General features: G+C 52.2%; 1 protein-coding gene across 2 annotated transcripts in view; it reads left to right on the top strand.

Moving 5' to 3' along the window:
• The first annotated feature begins 1,723 nt into the window (after positions 1-1,723).
• Positions 1,724-24,468, top strand: part of DGAT2 (diacylglycerol O-acyltransferase 2) — a 31,248-nt gene continuing 8,503 nt past the window's right edge. The window contains exons 1-4 of one of the 2 annotated variants that reach the window (XM_081154838.1): positions 1,724-2,004; positions 16,013-16,141; positions 21,512-21,619; positions 22,014-22,084. In XM_081154838.1, the coding sequence (XP_081010964.1) occupies positions 1,965-2,004; positions 16,013-16,141; positions 21,512-21,619; positions 22,014-22,084 (348 nt within the window). In that variant the 5' untranslated portion in view covers positions 1,724-1,964. The remainder of the gene's footprint in view (positions 2,005-16,012; positions 16,142-21,511; positions 21,620-22,013; positions 22,085-24,468) is intronic. The other variant, XM_081154839.1, reaches the window with a different exon arrangement.

Below are 24,468 nucleotides of genomic sequence, written 5' to 3'. Positions count from 1 at the left end.
GTTGAACAAATAGAAGTGTTTCTAGGTCCCATCAGGGGCATTTGTCACATGCTGCCCTGGCACTGTGGCTTCTATCATACCCCTCCCCCTGAGGTGGTAAAGACCTCAACAGCTGAGATTCCTTCTCCTCTGATGCTGTGACCCCACAACCAGCTTGCTCAAACTGTGCCCAAGAAATCTGTCTTTTCACTGACATGCTTGTTGCCCCCACCCCTTCCTTCACCCTCAACATCCAATAAGACATTTCACCACAGTCCACTAGATCTCACCGCCTCCTATGCTTTTGTCTAGACCAGGCCTTTCCATCCATTCCCTTCACCACTGCCCTAGCTCAGGGCTCATCGACTTTTACCTGGGTCCCTCGGGCAGCTCCTCACTGCCCTCTCAGCCTCCAGCCTCTCCCATCCATTCCCACTATGGTTGGAGAGCTCTAAAAACTAACCTGACCGCTGTCATTTCCCTACTCAAAGCCATTCAAAAAACCCCACTACCACCCCAAACTCCTGAGAGTGGCACTCAACGACCTTCATTAGGATCAAGCCCAGCCTCCATTCCCACAGCCACTCCAGGTGCCCTAGCCCTGCCCCAAACATACTAGCTTTTCTAAGACTTTATTATTCCTCTCCTTCTGCCTTCCATCTACAAAACTACTCATTAGTGTACAATGGAAATAATTTTGGAACACTTTTATGTCACAAAATAATTATTATTCCCATTTTACAGATATGGAAACTAAGGTTCAAGAAAGGCAGGGCCAGAACTGGACTCCGGGTCTATCTGATTCCAAAGCTGCTGTGCACTAACCTCTCTGGGAAACGCACCCAGTCCCCAGCCCGAGGCAGGGGCTTCTCTTTCCCTAGCACTGCCGCCAGTGTTTGTGTGGCCAACGCCCCCCCTCCCCCCATGAGCATCCCAAGGGCAGGGCCCGGGCTGATTGGGCTGTATCCATGGCACAGATAGTCTGTGAGGTTTCTTATCTTTTTAAAAATATATTTTTATTGATTTCAGATAGAGGAAGGGAGCGGGGGAGAGAGAGAGAAACATCAATGGGAGAGGGACATCCACCCGCTGCCTCCTGTACGCTCCCTACTGGGGATCAAGCCCGCAAGCCGGGCAAGTGCCTCCACCGGAAATCCAGCGGCGGCCTCCTGGCGCATGGGGCCACCTTCGGCCAACTGAACCACACAGGCCGGGTGGGGGGTGGGGGGTGAGGGTGGGGGGCGGTGGTCTGTGAGGTTTCTTAAAACACAGGTGGGACGGTGGAGGCAGCTGGGGCGGCTCAGGGGCCCATCCCTAACCTAACTAATCCCTGATACCGACCAGAGGCGGGGCCGTGGCGTCGGTAGCCTAGGTCAGACCTTGCCAAAAGAATTAAAAAACACCCGGCGCTCACGCCCTTGGCCCGCCCCCTGCACGTGCCGGGCCCCCGCCCCCGCGCTCGCGGTCCCGCAGCCCGGCCGTACCAATCTCCCGGGGAGCGGCGAGGGGGATGGAGGCGCCGCGGGATCAGGCAGGCGCACCGCCGGCACGGAGCCGACGTCCACGCAAAGCAGCGCGTCCCCGCGGAGCGCAGCCGTAGACCCTCTCCCCACCCCACCCCCGACCCCGACCCCGGCCCCGGAGGAAACGCGGCGGGCGCCGGGTCAGAACGCCGGCCCCGCCCCCGCCCGCGCCCCCGCCCCCGCCCGCGCCCGCCTCGGGCCCCGCCCCGTTGTGAGGTGATAAAATGGAGCGCTCGCGCCGAGAGCGCAGCGGCCGCGCCAGGGCCTCGCGTTCCGCGCTCCCTCCGACCGCCCCGCCGAGGCCCGCGCGCCCCCAGCTCCCCGAGCAGCAGCCGCGCCGGCGTCGGCGCGGTCCCCGCCTCCCGAGCTCGGCACGAAGCCCTGGCCCCGGCGGCCGGGGCATGGCCAGGGGCGCGGGGTGAGGCGCCTTCCCGCAGGGCCGTTACCTGTGCCGGCTTCAGCATGAAGACCCTCATAGCCGCCTACTCCGGGGTCCTGCGAGGTGAGCACGGCCCGGGCGGCCCGTCGCGAGAGCTCTAGCGGAGGGTCTGCGCTGTCCCGTGAGGGGTCTCGGCGACGGGGTGAGAGTCTGGGAGATTAGCTTTCACCACCAGGGGGTCTGCAGGGCCTTTAGGGCTTTCGTCCTGGGGTTATGAAGCTGCAGGGTTTTCAGGAAAAGCTGTGACGAAGGGCCCTAAGGCTAGCAGGAGTGTGGTCTTCTAATGAAGGTATGTTGCTGGAGGGCTGGCCACTGTGCAGTTGAGGTCCCAACCCCTTTTCTTTTGGGAAACCTTCCACCCCGCCCCTCGGATCATCTGGGTCTGGGATGAGGGAAGAATGGTTCCCTAGTCTGATCCATGAATTCTGACATGGTAGTCAGTCATTTTGGGTCCATTCTCCACGCTAGCACTCATTAACATTTCAATATTTGCAACCTCTGTTACATTACTTCCCCCCCCCCCCAGCTTGTTTTTCCACATCTGTGAAATAGGGGTGATATTTGACAAGTCCTCTCCAGCCCCCGGCATTGTTGGTGGCCCCTAGCAGTTCCCTCCCCTCAGTCCTCACCAGGCTGAGCAATGGGGAGAGACTGGATGGGGCAGAGTGGCAAGGGTTTTGCAATCCTGAAACAGCCACCAGACAGAGAACATACCTGACTGGGACAGGTGTGCCCACACTGTCCTCTATATAATGCCCATCCTGTGAGCCTGGCACACTTAGAACGTGGGTGCTCTCCTGTGTGGCCCATGCCCTTGGAACTGAATCAGGGGTAGAGTTGAGATTAAACTCCAGAGCTTTTCCCCCTCAAGGAAGAGCATCCCTTCCACCTTCCACATCACGCCCCTCTGGGTACTTGGAGAAGCTGAGGTTGAAGAAGTGCATGACTTGTCCAAGGTTTCCTTAGCAATGCCTTGGCCATGGAATTAAGCACAAATCCGGGAGACCCTGGGAAGTCATCACAGCTGTCCTGGTCTGAGTGTCTGTCTTGCTTGAATCCTCCCTCCCTCCCCCTAAGTCTTTATTCTGCTTGCAGAACCTGTCCTACTTAGGGTTTTTCTTCAGTACCTAACAATTGCCTACTCCACCTTGCTTCATTATAAAAGTAAAACATGGTAATTATTGGAATTTTGAAAAATATAGAAAAACAGGATAAAAATCAAAATTGCTGGTATTGACTATCCGAAGATAGCTTTCTGTTGCCATTTTAGTATATTCTTTATAATTTTATTTATACATATTATATAAAGTTCAGGGCATGCTATAATTATAGTTCTGAATCCTGTTTTCTCCCTCTTGATGCTACATCATGAGTATTTCCTTCTGTTACTCAAAATATCACCCTGGAGCTGTAACCATGTTCTGGGCATTGTTGTTCCCTGTGTGACTTGCTATGTCTGCTTCTCTTGGTTTGGGTGCTGCTTGCCCTTGGGGAGGTACTGAGCTGCTGTAGCCGTGTTGGGGGGCAAGCAGCTTCACTGTGCCCTTTGGAAACCCATAAGAAGAGAAGAAAGGGATTTGCCCATATTCATCCTGATAAAAATGCTTTTGTCTCCAAGGAATGGGCCAGGGATGCTCTCTGCTAGTCCTTCCTGGTGATCCCCTTCTCTCACCTCTGCTGTCTACAGGTCGGGAGCTGTATCTTCCAGGAGCCCATGATTCCGACTTATGTTTTTGACCTAGAATTTGTTATTTAGGAGAACTAGGGAATGATTTTGACCAGGTGACTTAATATATTATCAGGAGCATTTCCCCATGTTGTTATCAGATCTTGAAAACATTTTTTAATTGGCTGCAAAGAATTCCATCATGGGATATAGCGAGGGCTGGTATGAAATGCAAACCAATCAATTTAGCTCCGGATCTGCTTTGGTGAAAGACTGGGTGGGGTAGGGGAGGGTGCTGAAGCACATTTTGTGTTATCTAGGCATCTCCATTAGACCTGCTTGCTACATCCTTGGTCTTTGACAACACTCCCCAGTGGCCTGGTTTGCCTCTGTAAATAAGGTTCTACTATTGTGAGGTAGTGAACGTCCTGTTAGTGGCGGAATTCAAGGACAGACCATGGACTCTGTGAAGGGAAGTCCTGCAATGGGTGAGAGATTGAAATGGATTCCTTGGTGTCTGGTTTCTTGACCAAAATAAAAGGCCACCTATGGGAGCGTGGGTAGGTGGGTGTCTGTTAGTGGGGAGGTGGGAGCCTGTTGATATTTTCTAATCTCTGAAGGACTATCCTGTGCTGGGGTGGAGGCTGCAGAGTTGGTCACATTTGCATCCCTGCCTTTGCCTGCCCCTGGTCAGAGCCCTCTGATGCCTGCCTATATCCCTAGGGTGGCAGCCCCAGTAAAATTCTGAACTGATTTATTTTGTGTGGCTCCAAAGAGCAAGGCCAGGAATGGGTGGGATTATGGGTTTATTATCATGTTTTACTTTTACAACAATATAATGGAGAATTCTTTCTAACAGCTGTTGAGGACTGCAACAGTCTCAGTGTGGGTGAGGGCGGAGCTCAATCGCTGGCTGTATGTAAGCAGGCACTTGGTGGGGGGTGAAACTAAGAGGCTAGATTGTTGGGGGATAACTTTGGAACTGAGGGTGGACAGTTACTTAACCCAGTCCTAGATTTTAGGTTGAGAACATCACTCTCATGTTCCCCTCTCCTCCAATTTTTGTAGCTCTCCCCCTCCCCTATCCCACTTCCCCAACTGCACATAGGCCACTTTGGGGTTATCTGTGCTACCAAGGGCTCACCTGGGCTGGGAAAGAAGGACCAAAAGTAATATTTATTAGGCTGGGTGAGTCAGTAACCGGTGTGGAAATCCTGCCCCACCCCCATCCTCCCACCTCCAAATTCAGCAGCAATACTTGAGTCATAAAATCATAGCTATCTGTTAAAACTGGATCTGGCTCAGCCCTTGTTACAGATGGGACGCTGAGGGCCCCAGAGAGAAGCCACTGGTCCAGAGTTATCAAAACCAGGGTTAGAACCCAGACCCGTCTCCCAGGCTGTGACTTGACTCCTTAAACCAAGAGAGAAGTGTGGTGAGGCAGCAAAGGGCTGAGCATAGGGCTCTGGCCATTGTAGGTGCTAAGCAGCTTCCAGTTTTCATGATGTGGGTGGCAGATCACACCCCTTCCCCAGACTTTTTTTTTTTTTTTTTTAATATATCTTTATTGATTTCAGAGAGAGGAAGGCAGAGGAAGAGAGAGATAGAAACATCAATGATGAGAGTGATTGATTGGCTCCCTCCTGCACGCCCCGTAGCAGGGATCAAGCCTGCAACCTGGGCTTCTGCCCTGACCAGAAATTGAACCACAATCTCCTGGATCATAGGTCCATGCTCATTGGCTGAGCCACGTTTTGGCCAGGCCCCCCCAGGCTTTTTGAAGAAGTCCTCCCGCCCCAGCTTGCCCTGATGGATAGAGACACCATGAGCCCCCAGAACTTTGATGCCAGGTGAATTGACAGTTGCCCTACATCATACTTTAAACCTTCCAAACTCCTCCCTGTGGCCATGAGCCCCACATGAACAGCTTCACTGCTTCATGACCTCATTTCCTACCACGTTGTATGCCAGAACTGCCAGTGGTCTTCCCTTTTCTGCAGCATTCCCCCCAGTTAGGTCCTATCTAACCCAGAGTCTCTGTGTGTGCTGCTCTTCTGCCCAAATCTTTTCATGGCTGGCTCTGATCATTCAGTCTCTTCTCACAGGCCTTTTCTGACCATGCCATCTAGAGAGCCAGCCTGTCACTACTTCATGTTTTATTTCTTTATAGTCCCTATCATTACTTAAATTATCATGTGGACTTACCTATTTAGGTCATTGTCTCCCCATAAGAATGTCAGCCCCTTGAGAACAGGGACCTTGTCTGTCTTTCTCAGTGTTGTGTCCTCAGCATCCAGCACAGTGCCTGGCATGTAGTAGGTGCTCAGTAAATATTTGTTGAATGAATGAATCATTAATGGACTCTCAGCCCTCATGAGAGCTGCCCTATTCCTCTTGGCAGGATGCTTTGCTTTTAGCATCAGTGTGATTCTTGGATCCTTCCTCAGGCTTCCTCTTTGTCCACCTGTCCTGGGGCTGCAGCTGTTCCCTGCCCTGGAGACACCCACAATCTCATGAGAAGCTGGCTCTAGGGCTGAGTGTAAAGTTGGTAGAGCCGGTCTCACCATGGTCCCCCTCATTGCCTGCTGGGCTTAGAAGCCAGAGAGCTAGAATTCCAGCCCTGGCTCCCCTCTGGGATATGACTAGCAGCTCACTTCTTCTCTGGGGATCTCACTCCTCTTAAAATATAGGATCAGAGATTTCAGAATCTCAAGGAAGTGAATGGACACTCAAGTTAGTTCTTGTCATTTCCAGCACTATGGAGAGTGGCAGGCTCTGCTGTGGGGAATCCAGGAAGCTTCACCACAGTGGGGACCCTTCAGTTTATTGGTGGAGCAGCTCCTGTGTGTTAGACTCTGTACTGCTCACAGGTCCGTTAGCCCTGGTCTCTGCCTTTGAGGAAGTGAGACTGGGGGATATACACAAGATGACTGCACAGTGATCCACACAGTGACAAGGAAGGGAGCAAGGGGAGCTGGGAGGCCTGGACATGAGGGTGGAGCAGTTAAATCATCTTGGGGTCAGGGAAGGCTTTCTAGAAGAGGTGGCCTTTAGCCTGAATATTGAAAGATGAGTAGGCATTAGCAAGGCAGGAAAAAACATCCAGGTACAGGGAACAGCAGAGGGCCGGGAGCCTCACTCTGTATCTGTGTGAACTTGGGCAAGACCCTGCCCTCTTGGAACCCAGGCCTCTTCGCCTGTACAGGGAGGAGGGCTGGCTGAGATGGGCCCTGCATGGTCATTCCAGATCTGCTGCAGAATGTCATTCTTGTCCTGCCCCTGAGCACTGTGGGGCTCGGGGGTGGTGTGGGGTGTCAGTCTCCTTCTCATTGTTCTCAATTTGTCCTTGTAAAAATTGGGCTCATGTCCTGTGTGGGGCCTAGGTAAGTGCCCCAGAAGAACTTAGCTCCCACACTTGTTCATGTGTTGTGATAGGGGGCCTATTTTGAGGACTTCATGGTGACGTACCTGCAGGCTGGTGGCGTTGCCATGGCAACCCCTCCCACTTCAGTAGCTATTTTTTAATGTGTCAGAAGGTAGGGGTGGGGAAAGCTGGCCATTGGGGTCCTCAGCAATCACCTTGATGGTCCTGGTTATCATCCCAGAACATGGAATCCTAAGAGCCCACTTTTTTTTACCTCCTCCTAGAACTTTCCCTACTTCATGAAAACCAAATACTTGAAAATTCAGGTCTCTGGAGTAGCGTAAGGAGGGGCTTGTAGTCTCCTCAGGGGGATCTCTTGTGGATAAAAATTCATTAGTTGATGTAGCAGAGCACAGAAGGACCTCAGATTTCAGCTGATCTCACTCAGACTCCTAATTTAGTGCCAGTGGGGAAACTAAGACCTAGAGAATGTTGGAGGAGGCCCAGGATCCCCGCATTATCCATGGATACTCAGGATGCCTGGCTCCCTGCCTGTATCTTACACAGGAGGCTCTGAGGACCAACAAGCAGGAACCCACTGAGCCCAGGCAGGATGCTGAGCGCCAGGCCAGGAGCTTCCCAGCCAGCACACCACCATAGCTGTGCTGGCTTTCCCCTTGTGCTGGATGTCCCGATGGCTCTGCTTTAAGGACCCCTAATATGCAAAACAGGATCCTTAAAGTGGGAATTATTAGTCTTTCCAGAAGAGAACTCACCAGTATGTCGGGATCAATAAACAGCTGGCTCATGGCCTTGGGGTCTTTAGGCACCTACTGCAGTTGGTAGAAGGAATGGGAGGAGTGGGCAAAAATCTTACTGGCCTTCAGGGTAGCATCCATTACCCCTTGGCCTGACTTTCCTGGTCCTTCCTGGCTCCCTCTTCACTTTCTCTCTTAGACTCAACACACTCTCCCAGTCTCCTTGCACCAGCCTGGCTGAGCTACTTACAGTTAATTCCTCAAATGTATGCTCTCTCCCTTCTAGGCCTTTGCAAGTACCTCTGGATTCCCTTGCCCTAACTTACCCTTAATGCCTAATTGTTCACAGCCCTGTCTCCTGGGACTGTCATAGCTGGGGTAGGTGGCCCTGGGCCAGAGCTCAGCCTGCAGCAGCTGAGAAGCAGAGGCAGAGTCTGGCAGCACCCTGGTGCAGCACCTGGAGTGTAAAGGGTACTTAGGAAGCACTTGTTGAATGAATGTTAATGTTTGGGCTCCACCCCTCTCTCCCTCCCTCTAGAGGCTTCCACTGTTACCCTGCCTTTAACATAGCCCTCCAGCTGGAGGAGACCTTTCTCTCCTGATTCCCCAGAAAGTTCCATGTGACCCTCTGTCATAGCCCACGTCAGTCAGCTGTGGACTGGGCTTATCTCTGTTTGTTTATCTCGGTGCCCTCGAGCATCCAGTCATTCAGCCAACATTGATTGAGCACCTGCTCTGTGCCTGACCCTATGCTGGGCACAGGAACCCAGATAAACAAGACATGGTCCCTGCAAACAGATGCACACTCTCATAATGAGAGGCTGAGTAGGGGGATGAGGTGGGGACACATGAGGTGGGTCAGCGCTGAATGGCAAGGAAGATCTCCAAGGGGACAACACTCAGAGCCTGGCTGGTGCTGAAGCAGTGGTCATACTGGACTTGCAGGTGACAGAACTCTACCCGTGGGGATGCGGGCAGGGCCAAGAGTATGGGAAGACTTCCTGGAGGGAAGGAATGTCTGGCTGAACATGTGAGGTGCTGAATGGTGTTATTTCAGACTCTAAAATAACAGGCATGGCCCCCCAGAGCCATGACTTACCCTCTCATCATCACCGGTGTGGGGTCCCGCTGAGAGCTACCTGAGGCCTGGAAGAGAACTTACCTCTGACCTTGAAGATGAGCTTTCTCTTTGGCACTTGGCCTAGCTTCCAGGACCTCCCTGAGGCTGGAAGGGTCAGTCAAGGGTGTTAGTATGTCCACCCTCTGCCTCCATGCAGATTTGTACCCAGTTCTTCAGAGTCGCTTGGGGTGACTTTCTCACTGTCTACTTGGCAGCTAGTAGCCCAGGGCAGAGCTTAGGTCTGGGTAGGCCCAAGGGTTTGTCCCCCTGGGGACCTGAGCAGGATGACTTCCACTCACAGAGCCCCTAGAGGCTGTTCACCTCTCTGTGACCTCACTGGCATCTTTCTAGGTCTGTAGCAGATGTGCCAGACACTGCTTGGGCCTTTCCCTAAGTTGTTTAGATTCTTCACAACAATCCTGGATCATAACTAAGGAGGGCGCTGAATCTCTGACAGGGGCAGGGATTTTCAGGGTCAGATAAGAGGTCAGAGCCAGGGTTTGAATCCTGTCTGCTGATGCCAGCACCTCTGCTCAAAGGCAGGACAGGGGTTGCTGTACCCACTAGATGGGAGAGGACACCGAGGCTCACTTGATAATTACTTGCATTCACGCAGTTCTTTCCTTTTTATGAAGCTTTTGCCTATATATTATGTCATTTAATTCTCGCAGCAGAGGTAGGTATTAGCTCCACTGTACAGATGAGGAAACTGAGGCACAGGAAATGACTCACCAGGGCTATGCTTCCTGCAAGTTAGGGGCCAGATCCTCCTGATGCCCAGCTTCCTGTCCTTGCATTTTCCCTAGGTTGGCGCACCCTCTCCCCAAATATCGGTATTGAAGGTGGGTGGAGGAAGCAGCGTGGGCTGTCCAGAGATGTGGCCTTGTGTTCCTGCCTCCTCTCCACAGGTCAGAGGATCCTCTTGCCCCTCTCTCTAGCCCATTACCTCAAATTATTTTTCTTCATAGCTTGCATCACTGCCTGACACTACATCACGCCATTATGCGTGGGTGCTTCATCTCTCCCTCAGCAGAATTTAGGCCCCTAGCAGGTGAGACTTCGTCTGCTGTGTTCGCTGTTGTTTCCAGTGACTGGTGCAGTGCTCAGCACCTCCTCAGTGCTCCCCGCTTCAGTCTTGTCTTTGGCTCCATCCACCTCCTTAGGAAACCATTTTTGACACTCTAGCCCTTTCCGACTTCTCTCTTCTCTGCTTTATTTGGGGTAAACATGAACCCCCATTCCTGAGTCATAGAACATTCTCTTTGGGCCGGCCTCTACAGCTCCCTCTGAGTCGGTGCCAGCAGTTGACCCAACCAAGTGCCCACTTTCCTCCTCTTTGCCTCCCAGACCTTGTCTTAGGAGCCCTGCTGGGTCCTCATTGTTTCCTTGGGGCCTCCCCTGTCATCACCCTCACTCTGGTCCCTCTTTTCATAACACACAACTTTGATCAATGACAGAAGCAATGACAGGAGCTCTCTCATTTAATCACCTAACAAATGCCAAATTTCCCTCACATGCATTTTCTCCATTTAGTCTTCCCAGCAGCCCTGTGGGTTGGGATTGTTGTCCTCATTTAGCAGCTGAGAAAACTGAAGCTGAGAGGCTAAGTGACTTGCCCAGGGTCCCAGAGCCATGCAAGGGCAGAGCTGGCCCAGGGCCCTTTTTCAGATTATGGGGATTAGAGATTGACCTTGCCCCCCACACTCGTTTGAGAGGAAACTGTTTTCATCAGCCCTGGGTGAGCCTCTCTGGTCACTCTGCTATCAGATGTTGAGCAAGGAGATGTTCAGACACACCTACCCCCACCCCCAAACTGAGCCTGACACTGAGGGGTGTTTGGCCCCACTGCTGTGAGCAGCTCTGGCTTAGCCCTTGCAGAAGAAGCTCGGTTTGTAGGAACACATGGGTGGGGGTGGGGGGTTCACATTCCTTGCACAGTCAGCAAGAGAATGTCCCCCAGTAGACTGGGGCATGGCGTGGGCAGAGCAGGCAGCCCTCCCTTAGCTGGGGTGTGTCCCTGAAGTCTGGGTGTGACTGGCTTGGTTTGGGGACTAGCCCTCAACAGCGTGGCATCTTGGAAATGAGGGACTCAGAGCCCAAATACCTGCCTTGAGTGTTTCCCCAACCTCCTGACCTCAAGCAAATGGTTTAATCTTTTCTGGCTTCACCTTCAGTTTCCTTCTCTATGAAATGGGGTTGCCAATTTCCGCCTTGTCTACCTTCCTGGGGAGCCCCATGCAGACATGAGGGGACGGGATTCCTTCCTGGGTGCAAGAGAGCTCCTTTGGGCCTCTCTGTCAGCTCCACTCCCTCTGCCCTCCCCCAATCTAGGAGCAAATGAGCTGTGTAAAATAAGTGGTACCTGGGAGCAGCTATTTGAATTGCCTATTGGGAACTTCTCTTTATAGAACTAGTCAGCTTACTCTATGGCCAGCCTTGTCTCCCTCCATGAAAAAAGGACATCTCTGTAGGTATGGGTTCTGTTCCCATCACAGGTGGGAAAACTCATGCTCAGGGCGGTGAGAGAAGCTTACTTCCTCTACCCTTTACCCCATCTCCAGGCCTCAGTGATGGGGTTGAGGGCCTTCCTGTCAGGCAGCCCAGTCTAACTTGGGCATCCAGGCTGTCAGCTCCCTCGGGCGCCTATGGGTTTGTTCATTCATGTAACAGACCTCTATGAGCTCCTAATGTCGCAGGCCCTGTATAGGGTTCTGGGCACACAGATGAATTAGGTCCCAGCTTGGCACTCGGGAGACACTGGCAGAGGAGGATGGCCAGATAAAGAGACACTGCCTGCCGTGGGACTGGTGCTGAGAGGGTGTGCAGAGAGCATGGTGTGCCGAGGGAGGCTGGGGCAGGGGTGCCAAGGGAGCAGATTAGAACTGGACTTGGCTAGATGCTGAGGCTCCCTGCTGGCCCCACCCAGGACTGGGTGTGAAGGTGGCAGTGGTGGCATCTGATTGCAGCATTGGCATCCAATTAGCTTCTGCTGGACCCCTCCCAGCCACAGCTGGGGCAGAGGAGGTGCTGACAGCCGAGTGGTGAGGGCTGGCAGGGGCCTGGGGGTGCCCAGCTGAACCCTCACTTCCCGTCTGCCAGGCAACTATACCAAGACTGCTGCAAGGGGGCAAGCCTCTAGGTGGTCACAGAGTTCATCCTTCCTGCCCCATGGTTTGGGGGGGACCGAAGCCCAGAGAAGTGAAGCGACTTCGCCAAGGTTAACTTGTCATTGGCAGAGCTGGGACTGGAACCCCAAAGCCTGCTGCCACCTAATCTACTGCACAAGATGCCCGTTCCTGGCCACCTTCTGAAGGAAAACAGGTCATTTCCCCCCTTCTCCTCCCAGCCTTCCCCCATTTTGTTGTGGGGAGAAGAGAGAAGGAACTTGGGGGACCTATAGCATAGAGACAGGATGCAGTCCTGGAAGTTGAGGCTGAATTGAACCAAACTCTGCCACCCTCTGACTTAACGACCTTGGCCATGTCACTTCCCTGAGCCTTTTTATCATTACCAAAATAGGAATGATGATGCCAAACTCCCAGGCCTGGTGAGGAGTCCAAGTGCCTATGGAAGTGCTTGGAGGCCCCTAAGCTTTATGGGCCACATGGGCAGCATACCTGTCACCCAGCCCTGTAGGGAGGAAGCCTGGGGGCCTGAGCAGCAGCCAGAGCAGAGCCCCTTCTCTTGCTCAGCAAACCTTCCGAAGTGTTGCTCTGGAGGCCCTGGGAATCCAGATGCTTATCAGACCCAGACCTGACCCTTGCGCAGCTCCCAGTGTGATGGGAGAATGGACGTGTAATCAGCAGTTATTACAAGGTGAGGGGCAGTGGAGCCTCAAGGGGGAATCCCATTTCTCTCCCTTATTTTTCCATCCAGCTGGCTTCTCCTGACTTTACCTTCAGACAGGTTCTCTACGTGGGGGCTGGGGAAGGGGTTGGTAAAATAACCCCTGACAATTCCAGGCTTGTATGGGCCTTAGAGTTTATAATCTCAGCGAAGGAAAGACTCCCCAAAGGCTCACCCTATCTGGGTTTTGAAAGAGGAGCTGCCTTATCTCATTTTAGGGGGTCATCAGGTGGGCAAGGCAAAGTGGGGCTTTTTAGGCAGAGAAGCAATGACTCGATATTTCTTAGACCCACAGGAGGCTTCCAATGGGGCTGGGGTGCAGCATCGTGCATAGGCTAGCTCCTGGGGCTGGGTTCTGTGGCCAGCCACGTTGGACTCTTGTGGCCAGGAGGCAGCCAAGTAGGCCCAGGCCTGAGGAGCACAGTGGTAGCTCCCTCCTGGACTCCCACAGGGACCCTTGTCATTCCTCAGTGGACTTCAGGTTTCCCACCTTGCTGCAGGACTCGCTGTGGGCCATAGTTGGGACAAAGTTTTGTGAGAACAGCCTGGGTAGTGTGGGAAAAGCCTAGCTTTGGCCGACGTGCTATGGGGCTTCTGGGGGTTCCTTAAGCTCTCTTCTTCCTGGACAAGATGTTCTGCAGCTCCTGCACTCTGCACTTATCTAATTATGAGACCTCTAATAAGCTTAGCAGGCTCAGGTGTTTTCAGTTGTTTCAGTGGGGGATATGTTATCAACGGGGAATTATTATATACCTCCTCCCCCCCCCCGCCCCCAAGCAGGAGAGCTCCATATAGTGGTAATGAGGGCAGCCAGTTGGTTGGCCCTGACCCAAAGGCAGGGGCTTGACCCCAGCCCTTTCCTTAAGCACTCCTTAAGCTGTTGGCCTTGGGGCCCTGTTTGCAGTAGGAAGTCTGATGTCCTTCCTCTGTTGCATTTTTCCCCCCCTGCCCAGAAAAGGTGGAGGCCCCCACCTCCTCCCTCTGCCCCTGCCCCCATCCCAGACTTGCCCTACCTGAGACTTTGGACTGAGGATCTTGTTAAAATGCACATTTTGATTCAGCAAATCCAGGCTTGGGCCCCAGATCCTGCATTTTTAAACAGCTTGCACACCACGCTTTGAGTAGGAAGGTGCTAGAGTCCATTCTGTCTTCTATCCCGCCAGAGCACCCAGCCTGCCCCAGACTCAGAGCAGGGACTTTTCGTATTCCTTAGCCCACTCCTGGCTGCCAGGTGCCCTGCTTCACATCATTTGTCTCAGCTCAGGAGGCAGAGCCACTTGGAAGGCCAGCCCTTGGATCAAGGGTTCAGGCCTGTGCTGAGGCCTTACTTCCCTCCCTCATTTACCTCCCCAGGTCACTTCCCACTTCTGAACAGGTTTAGCAGGTCCTGAGCACAGGTCCCAGTATAAGTCAGTGCTCCTCTTCTCAGTCTCTCCAGTGATCCAGTGGGGCTATTCTAGATGCTCTAGAGGGCCCTCAGTCTCCAGGATAGGTTGTCAGGAAAGTGTGGAGGTAGAGAGGACCTGTGACAGTAGGATTTTTACATAGAGAGGGTGAGGAGCAGTTATGAGCCAAAATTCTGGAATGCCTTTGTGGCCAAGCCTCTTTAATTGCTTTTGTGAGTTCACACACTGTCACCTCTACCCCACATGTGCCTTTGGAGTATTAGATGCTCCTGAACACCCAATATGTACCATACCCTGAGGATATGTCAGGGAGCCCTCATGGTCTTGCCTGGGGTCACAAGAGTAAGTGGAACCAAGATTTGAACTGGCGTCTGACTCCTACTGGACGAAGCCCCATGGTCCATTAGACCAGGACGAGAGGACAGGACTGGTATGTCTGCCTTGAGTTATCTGTGTTCCTCCTAAAAGTCAAAGCAGTTATCGACTTTCAGCTGATGAGAGTTATGTTCCTTTCTAAACTCTGCTGTGACCTTGTTGCTCTACAGATTTTGAAGAAATGCAAAGTCTTGTGTGTAAGCCCCTAAACGCCTCTCCCTCCCACTTTCAGCAGTAGGCCAGGGTGAAAGGTCATGAGAGCCTGAAGGACAAGATTGTGACTTAGTGCCCGAGGCCTTGCAGAATGGGTGCTGTGAGGAATTCTTTTTAATGTTTTTATTGATTTCAGAGAAAGGAAGGAAAGGGAGAAGGAGAGAGAGAAGCATTGATGAGAGAGAAACATTGATTGGCTGCTTCCTGCATGCCCCCTACTGGGGACCGAGCATGCAACCCAGGCATGTGCCCTGACCAGAATCGAACTGGCGACCTCCTGGTGCATGGTCCGACACTCCACCAGTTGAGCCACACTGGCCAGGAGGTATGAAGGAATGTTTGACTAGCACACAGTAGGTACTCAGAGAAGATGTGTTGAGCAAAGGGTATGCAGTTGGAGCTCAGCAGACATAGGATTTGGTCCAGCTGCCAGAAGGAATGGAGTATAGGTTAGGAACCTCGCCCATGCTCTCCCCCAGTGCTGCCACTCTCGCAGTCACCTGGCTTTCTGGTCCCACTGCTTCTTAATCATTGAAATCCAGGCGTTATCCTGGGGGCACAGCCACAGAGACAATTAAATGAACACATCTTGCCCTAACTTCCAGGCTTGGCACGCGCTTGGTAGTGAACTTAATTGCAGCCCTCAGTGTCCCAGGCTGCCTGAAGCTCGGCGGCCAGCAGGTCCTTTGCGGAAGCAAAGGCTCTGGCCTGATTCCCCTCTGGGCCCCAAGCTTTGGGTACTGAGACAGAGCTGAAAGTTTAAACCCCTTTGAAGTGCTAGTGGTGGTGGTCTTGGTGGTGTTGGGTATGGGCAAGAGGCCTAAGCTCCTTGCAAAGGGTATCAGTCCTGGGGATGAAGGGAGGGGTTTGGGGTGCTCAAAATACAGCTGGAGAAAAAACATTGCAAATTGGATGTTGAACCTTTGTCCTTGGCCTCATAGACACAGATAGCAAAGGTTAAATATTTGTGCTAGATCCAGATAAAGGAGGACAGGAATTTGATGGGGCGGAGGGAAGGAACTGACATTATGGAGAGCTTCTCCCCATCCTCTTTGGCTACCTCATTTGGTCTCCAAAATGACCCATTGAGGGGACACCATTCACATTGGGTATGTAGAAAAACTGGGGCACAGAGAGGCATGTGAACAGCCCAGAATTTGTAGCTACTGGGTGGTAGGGCTAGGATTTTAACTCATGTCTGTGATTTTGTGGCCCATGTTCCTCTCAAATCTTGGAAGGTGCCTGTGGGAGGTGGGTTGGTGCTGGGGACTCTGAGGCTGGAGGGAAGGGGGACAGCAGGCTGATATCTCCTTCCTATTGCAGGTACTGGCTCCAGCATCCTCTCTGGCCTCCAGGACCTCTTCTCCATCACTTGGCTCAATAGGTCAAAAGTGGAAAAGCAGCTGCAGGTCATCTCGGTGCTACAATGGGTCCTGTCCTTCCTCGTGCTGGGTAAGCTGGGGCTCTGAGGTCGAGGGCAGGCAGGGGCTACCTTCCCAGCATAAGTTAGAACAGGAACTCTGGTTTTCAGGGTTGAGGGGTAAGAGCTCCCACTTACCACTTTTTGTGTCCCTGACCCAGTACTCTACCGTGAGATTCAGTGGGAGGTGGTGATATGGTTCCCATTTCACAGATGGGAAATCAACGTCACAGAGAAGGTAAATAACTTGTCCAAAGTCACACAGATTTGAATTCAAGTCTCTAGGACCCCAAAGCTGGTATTTTTCACACTAGCTACCCTGCCCACCAACAGACATTTTCCAGTAGATGTGTTGGTTTTCCTTAGGGTACAGTGGTGCTGAGTTTGAGTTCTGACTCCAGCACAAACACGCTCCATGCCCTTATATAGGTTCCTTGAACTGTATGAAAGTCAGTTTCCTCATTTTGAATGTGAGGAAAGTGCTGCCTAGTTCACATGGTTTTGTGGAGATTCAAGATAAGGAATGAAAACAGGTAGCACAGGGCCCGGTCACAGTGGGCCCTCACTCAGCCTCTGCTGAACACAGTCCCCGGCTGCTTCCTGCAGCCCATCTAATGCTCCCTCCACTCTCTCAGTACCTCCCATATCAGTGCTTTGGTTGCTGCTTCTGCAGGTCCAGGTTGGTGCCCTCGCTCCCTGGGTTGCCATCCAGACCAGAGTCAGGACATCATGGATTGTGTGGGAGGAGGAAAGGGCCCATGCCTGGGCTGGCCCCTGCTCTCCCAGTGGCCTCTTCTCTTCCCCAGGCCCCCATGTCGCAGCATAATAAGTGGCTTTCCCAGCACACAGGCAGACAAACCTGCTGCAGAGCAGCATAGAGTACATTCCAGCGCCTATGGGCGAGTTCCTCTGGGTGGCCCACTCTTCAGGACTGTCCAGTCTGATGGGATTACCAGGAGTTACCCTGTCAGTGCCAAGCAGAGGGTTCTGGGGCCTCTGAGACCACATCTCCAGGCAGCTCTGTGCAGCCCCTCCCTCCCTTTGCAGGGCAGAGTGATGGGACAGGTGCTATTTATTGAGCCCCTGCAGTGTACTAGGCACCTGCTGTGTCTTTCCTTGACTTCTCACTTCACAGGTGAGGAACTAGAAACTCACAGAGGTTCAGTGAGACTGTGAAGTGAGACTCTGAAACAGCTGATCTTCACCTTTAGGACCAAGAGTGGACTTTAGGGGGTCCATGAACCCCTAGCATTAAGTGCAAAATTGTATGTGAGAGTTTGTGCACATTTCTGGGGTGGAAACAATTGCCGTCCTCAGATTCTTACAGGGACATGTGGCCTCAAAAAGGGAAAGAAACACTTGTCTGCAGAATAGAGCAAATTAAAGTGGCTCCCTCAGGGCTCAAGCCCCATCTTGGCCTGCACGCGACTACTTATTTAGAATCTTAGAGTAGAGAGCACAGTGTTACACCTTTATTTTCAGATTGGAAGTAGGGGCCCAGTGGAGGCAAGGCCTTGCCCAGAATCACATGAGAAGGAAAGACCAAGGAAAGACCACATGGACTCCAGTCTTCCAGACCCCTGCCTCCTCTGATGCACTGAGTCCCCATTTGCACTAAGAAGCTGTCACTTTTCCTGTTGTAGTGGGTCACAGCTTGGCTGATGGGGAGCTGAGCCTCTGGTAGAAATCTAGCCCATGCAGCATAGGATAGGCACTGGTCCTGTGCTGTAGGTTAACAATCCATCAAACCCAACCACAGCCCAGAAACCAGCCCAGCTTCTTCCAATGCCCTCGTGTAGGTGGGAGCCAAGCCTGGATGGATGGGCAGGTTGGCCAAGCTGCTGCTAATTATTGCCCTGAGCAGCCCAGCCTCTCCCTCCGGCTGCTACCCAAATCTGCTGGCAGAGGCTCTTCTGGTGCAGCAAAGGCTGCTGTGGCCCCATCGGCCCCCCTCTGGAGCAGAGAGACACTTCATCATTTTTCTGCTGTAGACGCCTCTGGCATTCTGATAAAGGTTATAAACTTCTTTTGAGGCTTTTATTTTTATTTTTTAATTTTTAAAATATGTTTTTATTGATTTCAGAGGAAGGGAGAGGGAGAGAGAGATAGAAACATCAATGATGAGAGAGTCATTGATCTGCTGCCTCCTGCACGCCCCCTACTGAGGATTGAGCCCGCAACCTGGGCATGTGCCCCGACCAGGAATCAAACCGTGACCTGATTCTTAGATCCACCCTCAACTACTGAGCCATGCTGGCCAGGCCTCTCAATGCTTTTAAATGTATAATACAAATTACATTGGATTTCAAAGGAAGGCACTGATATAGAAAACCTTTCATGTAAAATATAATAATAACACATTAAGAATTCAAATTAGACATATAGTAACCCATGTGCTTTTTATTATTACAGTAAATAAAATGAGCAGCAGGAGTAATCATTACTCTAATTCTTTATATTTTTATATCTTTATTGATTTCAGAGAGAGGAAAGGAGAGGGAGAGAGAGAGAGAGAACATCAATGATGAGTCATTGATCGGCTGCCTCCTGCACGCCCCCAACTGGGGATGGAGCCCGCAACCCGGGCATGTGCCCTGACCGGGAATCGAACCCCGATCGCCTGGATCCTAGGTCGACGCTCAACCGCTGAGCCACACCCGGCCAAGCTCTAATTCTTAAGTAGTGATGAGAATAAATGATTTTTCAAGATACCTGCACCTGCTATAAATGTGATGAAAATACCCTTGTTTTCTATTGGTGTCATTGTCTACAGTACAGCTAACACCACTGTGGTCTGTTACATTTGTAAATGAAGGAAATACTAAATTTCTATAAGAGATGGGTAAACACTAAGATGTCCTTTTTTTCCCATCCAAGTCCATGGATCTTTTGATTGGACACTTAGCTGTGTGTTAAGTCTTCTTCACACATCATCTCATGTAATCTTCCCAGCACCCTGTAGGGAGGTTGAGGGTCAGGGGTGGGCTGTGGCCAGTGAGCGGCAGGACCAGGGCCTCATGGAAGAGCATGTTCGTGTTCTTCATGAGCCCTCCGCTGCCTCTCTGCCTGGCCTCCGGGGGGAGTTTCAAGCTTCACCATGAAGTGAGGGAAGGGAGGACTGTGCAGGTGGCCCTGAGCCTTCCACATGTGACGCCAGCAGGGCCTTGAAGTGGTTGTTTACTTCTCTTGGACCCCGCAGCACTGTTTCCTGTGCAGCCCCACAACCTATAAGGGTGGAGCAGGGAGCCCTTTATTCGGAAACTAGAATTAGGCTCTGAGAAAGCAAGGTCATTCGGTGGGTTTAGTTCATTTTTTTGCTCAGTAAACCTATCCTGTCTTGGTTGCTGGGGCTGGAGAGGTTAATCTGATCCAGTTCCAGCTCCCGAGGAGCTGAGAGGCTAAAGGGCTGTCTGCTGGGAGAGGCCAATGATGAGCTGCGAGAGAGGCACCATGGACACACAGGGATTGGGGGGGACTCCTCCAGCTGAGAAAGTCCTCAACTAGGGTGCAGACTCTAGACTCTCCATCTGTTCTATTTTCCTCCATCTGGATTGCCTTAGCACCAGGGTGAGGAAATTAGGTAGGGATTCCCACTTTCACAGAGAGCCCAGACACCTGGGGTGGGCCTAGGGCGGGCCTGGGGCTCAGCCTCTCTAGTCCCTCTACCCCTCAGGAGAATTAGGGCTTTGATGACAGGTTTCCAGGCTGCTCAGCCCCTTGCCTGACCCTCACAGCCCTACCCAGGCCCACTAGAGTATCCACGTGGCTTCTTTAGGGGCTTGAATACCTGCTGGCTCTTTCCTAGGCCTAAGAAAGGGGACCAGTGGCAAACTGCTCAACAATGTGAGTGACTCTACTCTGTAAGTGGCCTTAACTTGGACATAGCCATTCACCAAACTGCCTCAAGTGCTTCACGGTTTGCCTTTAACAGGGTTTCGTGGGCTGCAGATGCTTCCTAGAGACACATCTTCCCTGCCTGTGGTGTCATACTCCTAAGTGGGTCCTGAAAAACTGGCCACCTGGCCACTCTGTGTTCACTGCCCCTCCTCAGATAGCTATACTGTTTTTAGCTACCTGGGGAGAGGCTAGCTCAAGAGTCTAGAACAGGACTGGACTGTGGATGACAAGGGACTGCCATTTTCCTGTCCTTATACTTGTGGAGAGTCTGAGTCTGGCCCTTCCCTCTCCCTTGGGAAACCAGAGGAGGCTTAGCATGGTGGGAAGAAGAGAGTATGGCATCCAGAGCCAGGTATCCCTAGCACACCCCTGACCAGCACAGCACCTAGCAGAGGGTGGGCATGCAGCAAGGGCAGCGGAGAGGGTACTGGACGGAGGCCCGCTTCTACCAAGCATGAGTACCTTCTGTGCCTGGTCCTGTGCTGAGTGCTAGGGGGGCCCCCTCGGATAGAGAATTCAGAGGTGAGAGATCCACGTTGGGGGGGTGGTGTGTGGCAGGTAGCAACATACTGGAGAACAGTCTTGAAGAGATGAGGTCTGAGCTTCTGAAGGCTGGGAAATTGGACAGATAGAAACCTGCTGAGGGCATCTGGGGTTGAGCCATGAGGTAAACCAGGCTTGGCATGGACCTTCCTTCCTCTCTGTGCCAGGCTGGCTATTCAGCCTGATGGCCAGCAGGCCCAGAACAAAGTGAACACAGGAAAGCTGGCCCCAGGCAGTCTTCTCAATATCCTGCTGGGGTTTCTGAGAGGTGAGACTGATGGGCTTTGGACTTTGGCCTGGGGCCTCCTGGCATTTCCTCATGTTGGAAGAGGCCAGCCCTCCTCCTGGGGCAGGAATCCTCCTCTCTCAGGTCTCTCTAGTGGCATTCTGGGGCTTCTGATTTGGGGTAAATTCCTAAAGCCTGATGCAGATTATGGTTTGAATCCTGGCTCTGCCACTATCTTGCTGGGTGACCTTGGGCAAGTTACCCCTCCTAGAGCCTCAGTGTTATCTCTAAATGGTGGCAAAGTCACCCTGCCTCACGCTTGAGACAGTGGCTCAGCCCATGTCCTGGGATATGGAGGCACTTGGTAGGTCCCTCCCCTTGTCCACAGTAACTGTACTGGGCACTGGGGTGGGGAGAACGTGGAAGAAGGGGACAAAAATAACAGCTCAAGGCACAACTTCACGAGACGCTGAAGTTTATCTCCCACACTATTGCCTAGGCCACATGGAGCCCCCGGGTCCCTCAACGCCAGGGCGGCCCGTCAGAGTCTAGGAGGCGAAGCTCGCCTCTCTGTGAGCCTGCTCCTCCCCAGGTTGTACCCATGGCCTCGGTTGCGCCTAGCTTAGTCCCATAGTAAATGATTCCTCAGTCGCTCAGCGAGCCTTGGCCCAGGGGAGACTGAGGCCCACCCAGGGGAGGACAGGGCCTGACCTGTGGCCATCTGCCTGCCCCCCAGGAGTGGCCTGCAGCGTCATCCTCATGTACACGTTCTGCACCGATTGCTGGCTCATCGCGGTGCTCTACTTCACCTGGCTGGTGTTCGACTGGAACACGCCCAAGAAAGGTAAGGGCATGGGTCTTCTTGCCCCACCCCCTCACCCCAGGGACCCTCCCTCTTACACAAGCTGAGGTTCCTCATTGTGGGTGTTGCCTCTTTTTACTTAGCACCTACTATGTAAAACACATTGGGCTAGGCCAGGAGTGGTTTGGGGGGTTAGTTAAAAGCGCCTCAAAGGGCACCATCCTGGTCTTCGTAGGAGCTCCCACTCAATCAAGGGTTTGCACAACATGAGGGAATGAACATGGCAAGGGGCCCAGTGGGAAGGGGGAGAAGGTGCTGCATAGGGGGATAGTCACCCATCTCAGGGTTTCACACTGACTCTGTCTTGTCTTCTTGCCCAAACATCACTCTCCCCCATTCCCACTCCTTCCCAACACTGTGTTTTGTTCTCTGGAAGGTGGCAGAAGGTCACAGTGGGTCCGAAATTGGGCTGTGTGGCGCTACTTTCGAGACTACTTTCCTATCCAGGTAAAGACTTGTGGGTATTATCTTGGGAGGGTGAGCATGGGTGGGGAATCTGAATTCAAGCCTTAACCTTCCCATTCAGAGTGAGCACGCAAGCTGAGTTGAACCACATGACGTTTCCCACTATGAGCATCTATTTATACTCTTCCCCAATTTATGCAGGATTTGACCAGTTTAAGATACATATAATGCCATACCAGGTAAACAGAAAAAGCAAGACTTTGGAAGGGAAGTGCTAGTATTTCAACCATAATGTTCAACGAAGTTATGTTGTTTGAGCTTCAGCATTAAGTCTGAGCTTCCTGGCAACCAAGGCAAACGGGGAAACATGATAGTTGCTGGTTCTTGTTTTGGAAAAGGAAGAAGCTTACTAGTCCCTTGGGGAAACATTGTTTTAGCATTTGGATCTAAAATATGTTTCAGACACCAGGATTCTGAGTGATATAGGAGCAGGTATAATTGCAGGTGTTATGGCCATTGTTTGTCTGACTTTCAGTGAATATTAAAGGCATAAATTAAAATGTGAGGGGATTTATCAAGAGCATACTTAAGTAGTCCAAGTTTATCTGGCCTGAAGCAAGGATAGCACCAAACCAAGTATAACAATAGGTGTGAGGGTCTTTCTTTCCCTCTGAAGCTCTTATGGAAATATTGTTTCTCTCAGCCAGTCACAGGTGGGTCACTGGCAGTCACGGCCATGGGAATTAAGGCCCAGGAAATTTGATGTGCAGTGAAAGAAGAGTAAGATCTAGTTGCTGAAGTGCTTGGGGAAGGCTTCTGGGGGAGCTGCCCCTAGAACTCCATCCTAAAGAGAAGCAGCACTGAGGAGGCAGGGACAACGAGCGCATAGGCACCTGAGATTGAGAAGAAGCCTGTAGAGTGGAGAGGGAGGATCTCCATTTTTTGGGAGACTTCTAGGAGCCAGCACCTCTCCCCAAGGAGTCTCCTTTAACCCTCACAGCACCCTGTGAGAGGTACTAACTTTATCCCTTTTTTACAAAAGAGGAAACCGAAGGTCCAAGTAGCAGAGCTGACTGAGGCCAGTGAGGGGTGGAGCAAAGAATCCAGTTGCCACCTGGCCTCAAAGCTGGGCTCTTGCCACCGGAGCACACTGCCTCCCTATGCAGCAGAGCCCTGGGGAATAAGCTTGGGCAGCCACTCAGGCTTCCTGCAGCCTTGGAGCACAGAGGCAGAAAGAGCCCAGGCTGACCCTGGGTGAGGTACCTTCCCTTGCAGGGTTCAGTTTCCCCATATGAAGCAAGTTTAGACAAAGTTAGTCTCTGAGTTTCCTTCCTGCTGCACCATTGGCTGCTCTGGGACCTCCACACTGGTCTCTGAACACCTGTATTCTCTTCTATGGGGCCAACCTCTGGATCCTGACAAAATAAATGGTGGCATGGCCTGGCTTTGAGCTTCATCTCTGTTCCCCTGCCTGTGGTCTGCAAGCTAGCTTGGCAAGGCAGAGGCATCTTGGCCCTAGTGCATTCAGGTGACACTGGTGGATTATGGATTAGTCTGGCAGAATCCTGAAGGCTTTTCCTGCAGAGGAAAGACCTGTCTGGCCAGCTCTTAGCACCCGAGCCCTGGCACACCCTAGTTGCTGAGGTAACCCAGCATGAAGCAGTGGGATTTGAAGAGTGGTGGCAGCATTAGTATGAAAGTGTATGACACAGGGTAGTGTATATTTGCTAATGTGAGTCAGCAACTGAGACATCCTGGTATGCTGCCAGAGGTGGCTGGTTGACCCCCACGTTCCTCCACTGCACCCAGTATTGTGGGGCAGCCCTGGGGCCAGCTCCCTCTGCCCACCCCAGCCCGAAGCCACTTTTTCTAGAACCTTCAGGGCCAGGGTTCTCACTCTTCCCTTTTCCTGACCCCATCTCTCTCTGGCTGTGAGGAATTCAAGGCTGTTGTTGTTAGGAGAATGTTGCATCATAGGTCCCAACCCTCTCATTTTGGAGGTGAGGAAACAGTCCCAAAGAGGGGCAAGGATTGGTCCAGGTTGCACAGCAAGTCCATGCCAGTGTTAGTACTAGAATCTGGGCTTCAGGTTCTTTCCCACTAAATTCCTGCTGCTTATTTCTCTGGGAGAGATTCAATCCCAGATTTCCTATTGGATTGAGCCCCACTTCCTGGGTCTCCCTCTCTCTGCTTTGCTGTTGGAGACTTGGTTGAGTTCTTGCTCTGTCATTCCATTCACTGAGCATCATCTGTTGCTCCCCGTGGGTACTGGGCATGGGGACAGAGAAGTCAGCCCTGGTCCCTGCCCTCAGCTGAGCTCACTGTCTTGTGGATCCTGCTAGACTTTGTCGCTTTCTGCCCATGGGACAGTAGGCACTCTAGATCAAGCTCACTGAGCCTCATTAGTCTCATATGCAAAATGGATC

Source organism: Miniopterus schreibersii, assembly GCF_964146895.1.
Source record: "Miniopterus schreibersii genome assembly, chromosome: 12".
Taxonomy (NCBI): Eukaryota; Metazoa; Chordata; class Mammalia; order Chiroptera; family Miniopteridae; genus Miniopterus; species Miniopterus schreibersii.
This window is presented reverse-complemented; position numbering and strand designations above follow the sequence as displayed.